Raw genomic sequence first — 7,659 nt, 5'->3', positions numbered from 1 at the left:
TAAGATTTCTACAATGACCATTTATTTCCTTTATAACCAGTAAAAAAAAAAAAAAATCATGAAAAATAAAACACAGTCTGAAATTTCCCCCCACTTCACCAAGGGAGAAACTAGTTCTAAATATAAATTTAGGGACTAAACTCAATTTGAAAAGAGCTTTGTATGCAAGATTTATTAGATACTGGAAAGAAAGGATTTGGAAGATAAATTTCAGCTGACAGGAGAGAAAGAGGGGAGTAGATGTGGGATGAAGAAACTTGGAAATGAATCTCAGTTTTCTGAGTGACCTTGAGCAAGCCTTTGCTCAAAGTCAGTTTTCTATTTTGAAAAATGCAGCTGGCTGCCTAAGGAAGATAACATCCACCAGGGCGCCTGGCCCAGAAAAGGCGCTCTAAGTGGTCGGTGAATCCTGTTTAATCAATGCCAATTATCAGGGGGCATCTGCAAGCCTTGTGGAGGGCCATCCTTCACTGCCACCAGAGGCTACAGTTCTAATTATGAAAATTGCCTGGAAAAGAACCACGATCCTTAAAAAAATTAAAAAAAAAATATATATATATTAAAAAACAACTAAGCAGCTTTTTCGGGTTCTTTGACTCGGTCGCCCCGCCATGCCTGGGGCCTCGTGCTGCACCTCTCAGGAGACCACATATGGGGTCGAGGCCAGAAAGCCAGAATGCAAGCGGGAGAGGAGCCCCGGGCAGCCGGTCTGCAGGAAGCGGCGCGGTGTCCGGGCAACCCCGGGAACGCGCCTGGGCCGGCGGCAGGTGCAGGCGGCGACGGCGGCAGCGTCCCTCTGGCCTTCCTCTAGTCCCGGCATTCGGCAGTTCGGACGCCAGTTGGTGCGTCGATCTCGGCCGCATTCTCCATGGAGGCCTCCGAGGGTAGACCTGGGGCTCTCCTAGAAAATGGAGTACCAAGACCCACAGGTGCAGAGGGAGCCCCTCGGTGGGCGGGTCAGCGATCCCTGCTGGGTTGGGGGGCGGGGGCGAGATCTTTCTGGAGCCCTAGGGGCATCCGAACCCAGAAACGCCCCTGGGCTGCAAGGAGGGAGGTTCTGATTTAGAGCCCAACCCTGTGCTCTTGACTTTCAGAGGCTTGTGGAGTACGTTGGTTTTGGCTGATAACCTCTCATGTGAATGTCTTGTCTTTGTCTCTGGGTCACTGTTAATATTTAAAATAACCACGTGGATAGATGAGCCCGTGCACACTGGAAATGGTCTGCAGAGCTGCCATCTTCCCTCCATCTCAAGATCGACCTGCAGCAGAGAGCTGGAGAAGGTTCCAGAGAAAGCTGACTCCTGCTTGACCAAGGTGGAGAGGAAATACAGTTGAGTTCTAAGAAATCAGGAGGGCTGGGTGTAGATTTGTTGCCATATCCAGCAGGCACTATTAGAAGGCTAGTGTGTTAGTCAGCTTTCTGTTACTGTAACAAATACCTGAGATGATCAAATTATGAAGAGAAAAGGTTTATTTTGGCCTACAGATTTACAGGTTTTAGTCCATGTTGCTTTGGACCTGTAGTGACACATCATAATGGGAGCATGTGGTAGAGAAAAAACTACTCACCACCTCTCCAGGATGTGAAAAAGAGAGAAAGGGGGCTGGAGTACCATTGTCTTCTTCAAGGATATGCCCTAATGACCTAAGACCTCCCATGGGGCACTATCTGTTTAAAGATCCACCACTTCCCAATAGTGCCATGTACTGGGGACCAGGCCTTTAGCACATGGGCCTTTGAGGCACATTCAAGATCCAAACTATAACATCTAGCTTGGAGGCATTTAAAAAGAGTTGCTCCACTAGTAGTTTATGTCTGTGTTAATCCAAGACCTGATTAGGCAGAGTGCACCATTCTCCTAAATTACCTTGTTGGATCTTATTACAGTTCAGGAAGTATATCACAAATGAGCAGAAGAAGTGCTTTGGTTGATAAATGGGATTTGGGATTTGACCCGAGTCTGCTAGTCTCCAGAGTCTGTGCCCTTCCATTTTTTTTTCTTTGCTGGATATTAGTAGATTTGTGGAACTGTTTATTGGTTTAGACAGATCAGATAGAAGTTATGAACACTCTAGGGAGGGGTTTAAATTAAATAATGGCTGGTCCCTCCATAATAGGTTCTTCAGGCTGAGGAGCATGCGTGGAGGCACATTTGCTTGTACAGTACAGCGTCATGGAGCAGAGAAGCGACAGTCCCCCAGAAAACTCAGGGTGAGCCCTTGCTCAGGTTGTCATTCACCTGATAGAGTGCCCTGTGTGTTGCCAAAAGGGGCTAGAGAATGGCCCACCTTTGCCCCATCAGATTTTAGATTGGTCTCTGTTCTCCTGGACCCCAGGTGTGATCTTTGGATTCTCCTTTGTAGTAAGGAGAGAGGAGGGAGGTTTGGTGACCCACTCCCAGGTGTAAACTGAGCCTGGTGGCAGGGACAGCAAGAAGAAAAGGGTTCTGGGATTTGAACTTCAAGCTCCAGAGCTTCCTCAGTTTCCAAATTTAGTTTGGGGTAAAGGAAGAAGCTGCTGTTTATAAAGGGTGGAGCGAGGGAGGCACCATGCTTCAGAGTTAGGGGTACCCTAGGCCCTGGCATCAGCAGACCACATTATCCAAAGAAGCGTAATTTTCTTTTCCTTTTCTTAGGAGACCACATTGGAACTCAGCTTAACATGGAGTTCATGGGTCGGAGGAAAGGAGGGGACCCACAAATCAGTCAGACACATGCACGAGTGTGTGCTATGTGCATCTTTCCAGCAGAGAGTGCGTGGGAGGGTGTCCTGGCATTAAAAAATGTTTACAAGCCACTGCCCCAGACCCTTAGCTTGCTTGTTGAGCAGAGAAGCAGGAGTGGGAAGCTGAGTGTTTGCTTAAAAGGGTGTCCATGTTAAACTAACAGGGATTGATGTATTATTTGTTTCCCCGCCTGACAGAGGTATTGTGAAAGTCGTCTGAGCTGACAAGTGTGTGAAAGTGCTCTGGTTATGGAAGGTGATAGATATAACACTAAACTACATTTTATAAATTGTGCTCCTTATTATTGAAACTTTGAAAGAGTTATTTGATGCTTATGGGACTCAAATTTTTTTATCTGTTCATTTTATTGTAATTATGGGCTCCTTTTCATTTCTTATACTGTTTACTTGTGTTTTAAATTTTGTCCTTGAACTCTGTTTATCCACCTCATTCATTTTTTTCATGTTCTAGTTCTGATAATCTTACTAATTTTATTAATTTCTGTTCTTATTTTATGATTTCCTTCCTTATCACTTGTAGGGGTTACTCTTTCTTTCTTTCTTTTTTTATTCTAGGGATTGAAGCCAGGGGTGCTTAACCATTGAGCCACATTTCCAGCCCCTTTTTAAATTTAGAGACATGGTCTTGCTAAGTTTCTGAGGCTGGCTTTGAACTTGCAATCCTCCTGCCTCAACCTTCTGAGTTGCTGGGATCATAGGTGTGTGGCACCATGCCCAGCTTCCTTACTTCTTAAATTGAAAGTTTATCTCATTAGTTTTGGAAACTTTGTTTTTGAACATTATAATCTCCCTGTACTGTCTAAAGACAGACATTTTTCACAGTTTGCATCTCTGAAGTTGGGACTGATCTTACCAGCACCGCAGGCCTAGCAGCAGGTGCAGAGCAGTTGTGTAGTCTTTGCTGTATGAGCATTGAGGCATGAAGAAGGCTTGTCCAGAGCTGGGAAGAAAATCCCAGAAGCAGTCAAGAAACTCTCATTTAAGAAGTGTTGCGCTGAGGTCAAAATCAGGTGGGAAATGTGAATTGAGTTGATGTAGGAGTCAGACTTTTGATGTGAATGAGGGATAATAATGCCTTTGCCAATTTATTTTGCTTTTATTTTCTCTCTTTACTTATACATATGAATCATGAGATTTGAATTTGCATCTAAGTCTAAAAGAATGCTTTAATAAGGGTAAAATAAAAATTCAAAGCGGTAAAAGTACCGTGTTTTTAATTGACAGCGTTTATTCCTTGAAGTTCGTAAAATAAAAATGTTGTTCAAACTGATGGTATCTTAGATCCAGTGAAATACAGTATATGCACTTAAGGCTCCAATTTGTAATTACTGTTTTTGTTGAATCCCACAAGTTTTGATAGATAGTATTTATGTCCATTGATCATTAAGCATCCCATGATTTCCATTATGATTTGTTCTTTTGTGTGAATTATTTAGAGTTGTGGTTTGAGTTTCCAGACTTATGGATGGTTTTTGGCTGTCTTTTTATTATTGATTTCCAGATGCATTGCATTGTGGTCAGAGCATGGTCTAGATTGTGTTTGTTGACACTTTTTTTGTGGCTTTTTATTGTCTGGGTAGTTCCTCCTTTGACAGCTGGGGACCGTCCCTTCATTCTTACAGTGCTGCTCTTTTCCTGCCCCCTCCACTGGGCTCGATTTTATTCCAGCAGTTCACACGGCTTGACCTCAGTGTACCTGGGGCTGCTCCAGGCTCTGGGGCACATTCCAGAACAGCATTTCCCTCAGTCGACTGGCCCTACAAATCATCTGAGGTGGTTCTTAAACACATTCATTCCCAGGTGGTCTCTTGTAGGTCTGGAATCTGCATGTTGAACGAGTGCCCTGCGTTGATTCTTAGGAGCCAGCAAATTTGGGAAATTCTGTGTGATTGGGAATTGGAAAAGGGGGCTGGATGGAGTATAATGTAGTGATGGAATCAAACTTGAGAAGAGTTTGTGGGAGGGGAACTTGTCCAAAATACAGATTTGCTTAGAAAGATTCTAATTTAATAGGTCTATGATGGGATTTAGGAATCTGTTTTTTTTTTCTTTTTGGGGGGTCCCAGGGATTGGACCCAGGGGTGCTTAACCACTGAGCCATATCCCCAGCCCATATGCATGTAAAGCATGATCCTATGTAGGCAAAATAGCAGTTAATTTTAAAATGTACTTCTCTGAGAAGTTTCGTATTTCTTTTAACCCGAGGTTATAGTGTGTCTATAGACCTTCTGTGCTCTATGAAGTTATGCACAAAGAAATGCAATATCTTTTTCATGATTGGACAAGACAGCCATGTATCCAAATAAAGTGATAAGAAACAGATTGACTTTTACTATCTGTACATTGTATGCATTGTCTCTGTCTGACAATTACTGGTTTTCAGGACTTCCTTACTTGTGATTGTGTGTGGTTAGGGAGTTATAATTCTTTTTTAATTTATTCACGGAAACTCTGAGATCTACTTTGTGCCAGCCATGTTCTGGATGCTACTAAAATGAAAAAGTCAGTCTTAGGGGAAGGGGTGCAGATTAATGAATGATTCCACAGTGGGAGGGCCATCCCTGGACGTTTTTGAAGGCAGTTCTTTCGGTCATGATTACCATCTGTATTCACTATCCTATGAACAAACCCTTTGGAAAGTTGCGAGATGTTCAATACAATGTACCGCGATGGGCAGCTGGACTCTGATCTCACCTGCACTCAGTTCAGAGTACCTACCTGTTTGTAGAGGCAGGCAGTCTAGCTTTGACTGTGGTATCACAGATACTTTGATCAAATCTGTGCCTAGATGTTTGTATTCTATGTGATCATAGACAAGTTGTTATCTTTCTGAACCTATTTTATCATTGTAAAACATGGAGGGGAGGGAGATAAGTAACACCTACATCTATGAGCTATTTTTTTTTAACATTTTCAGTTGTAGATGGACATAATACCTTTATTTTATTTATTTTTATGTCATGCTGCGGATTGAACCCAGTGCCTCACACATGCTAGGCAAGCATTCTACCACTGAGCTACAATCCCAGCCTATGAGCTGTTGTGGGAGATAAATGGGAAAAGGTGTGTTAGGTGTTAACATAATTCCCTGTATGTAGTAAATGCTCAATAATGTTAGCTGTTTAGAAAGAAAACTATTTATAATCTATGGAATCAGATAGAGTGGCAGGCATTTCAAAGAAATAAATGAATGGCAGTAAGTGATTAAATGGCAATATCTCTTTTGCAGGTACTAAATGCAATAATTTCTTAGAACCTAACACCACATCCTCTGGCAGAAGGGTCACCCCCTCATCCTCTGTTGAAACAGGACTGTGTGTCAGTGAGCCTCCACGCTTCACCAGAGTGAGTGCTCACCTAGAGTAAGTAAGGGCCTCATGGAGAGACGCCACTGTTGGGATTAAACTCTGATCAAGAAGCTGATGATCTGACATGTTGTGCTTGGCACAGGTGTGGATTCTGGAGCTAAATGGTCTGGGTTCAAGTCCCAGCTCTGCAACTTAGTATCTAAGTGAACTTGAGTAAAATACTTTACCTCTCTAAGCTTCATTTGTAAATGAGGATAATATTTCTAAGGATTGTTTTGAGGATTAAATGAGATTATACATGAAAAGTGATTGGGAGACTCCCTGGCACACAGTAAGTGCTGTGTAAGTGCTTGTTATTATAAAATTCAAAAAGTGGGTGAAATTAAAGTGTATTTTTTAAAATATTTTTTTTAGTTGTTGGTAGGCCTTTATTTATTTGCTTATTTATAGGTGGTGCTGGGAATCGAACCCAGTGCCTCACATGTACGATGCAAATGCTCTACCTCTGAGCTACTACTCCAGCCCCTAAAGTGCATTTTTTGGAGAATACATAGGCACACATAGGTGGTAAAACCTGAAAAAAAGAAAAAAAAAAAAAAAGGAAAGAAATTGCTATCCTAAGAGTGACAGGGTGTAGTCACGTCTCCTGGGAAGGGATGTGGTTGGGGGGAGGGAGCTGGCAGTGTTCTATCTGTTCTGATGTTGGTTTTATAATTGAAAGACTGTATTTATGTTTTAGATACTTTTTTGAGGGGGGTTAGTGGGGATTAAACTCAGGGACACTCGACCACTGAGCACATCCCCAGCCCTATTTTGTGTTTCATTTAGAGACAGGGTCTCAGTGAGTTGCTTAGAGTCTTTCTTTTGCAGAGGTTGGCTTTGAACTCATGATCTTCCTGCCTCTGCCTGTGGAGCAGCTGGAATTACAGGCATTTGTCACTGTGCCCAGCTTTAGATGCTCTTCTCTGTATTTTTTTTTTACAGTAATACATTTTGAAAACTCTTTTCTAAGATGTTTGTTATAATGAAAGTTTATTATAGAAATTTAAAAAGTATAAAACACTATTAAAAATGGACATCACAATAATTACACACCTTAGAGAATAAATTTGAACATTTTGATACTAATTTTTTTTGTATGTGTGTGTGTAGGATTGAACCTTAAATATGCTAGCTAAGTTCTCTACTACTGAGCTACACATCCTCTCTTGATATTAGTTTTTTATATGTGTAAGAGAATTTTTTTCTTATGCAGGCAAATATATATTTATTTTATACAATTAAGAGCATATACTACCCTTTTGTAAAATCTGCTTTTAAAAAAGATTCATTTGGGCTGGAGTTGTGGCTCAATGGTAGAGCGCTCGCCTAGCATATGCAAGGCCCTCGTTTGATCTTCAGCACCACATAAAAATAAATAAAAAAAATAAAGGTATTGTGTCCAACTACAACTAAAGAAAAAAAATCCATTTAAAATTTTACTCCAATTAGAGGACTTTTAAGTTCACAGGGAAATTGAAGGGAGAAGGTACAGAGAGTTCCCATGTACCCTTGCTCCCTCACCCCTTGCTTCTCCACCTCCCCATGATCAGCATCCTGCTCCAG

At 41.8% G+C, this 7,659-nt stretch overlaps 1 protein-coding gene across 5 annotated transcripts in view; it reads left to right on the top strand.

Annotated features, from left to right (window-relative positions):
• The first annotated feature begins 362 nt into the window (after positions 1-362).
• Spats1 (spermatogenesis associated serine rich 1) overlaps positions 363-7,659 on the top strand; it is a 29,843-nt gene continuing 22,546 nt past the window's right edge. For 3 of the 5 annotated variants that reach the window (XR_005732803.2, XM_040282736.2, XM_040282735.2), the window contains exons 1-4: positions 363-929; positions 1,196-1,314; positions 2,119-2,212; positions 5,976-6,108. Coding sequence is in view for 4 of the 5 variants with exons in the window: in XM_040282736.2 (XP_040138670.2) it covers positions 869-929; positions 1,196-1,314; positions 2,119-2,212; positions 5,976-6,108 (407 nt within the window). In the remaining variant the exon portion in view is untranslated. Of the gene's footprint in view, positions 930-1,195; positions 1,331-2,118; positions 2,213-5,975; positions 6,109-7,659 lie in introns of all 5 variants that reach the window. The other 2 variants (XM_040282737.2, XM_078019944.1) reach the window with 2 other exon arrangements.

The sequence above is a fragment of the Ictidomys tridecemlineatus genome, chromosome 8, assembly GCF_052094955.1.
Source record: "Ictidomys tridecemlineatus isolate mIctTri1 chromosome 8, mIctTri1.hap1, whole genome shotgun sequence".
NCBI lineage: Eukaryota > Metazoa > Chordata > Mammalia > Rodentia > Sciuridae > Ictidomys > Ictidomys tridecemlineatus.
This window is presented reverse-complemented; position numbering and strand designations above follow the sequence as displayed.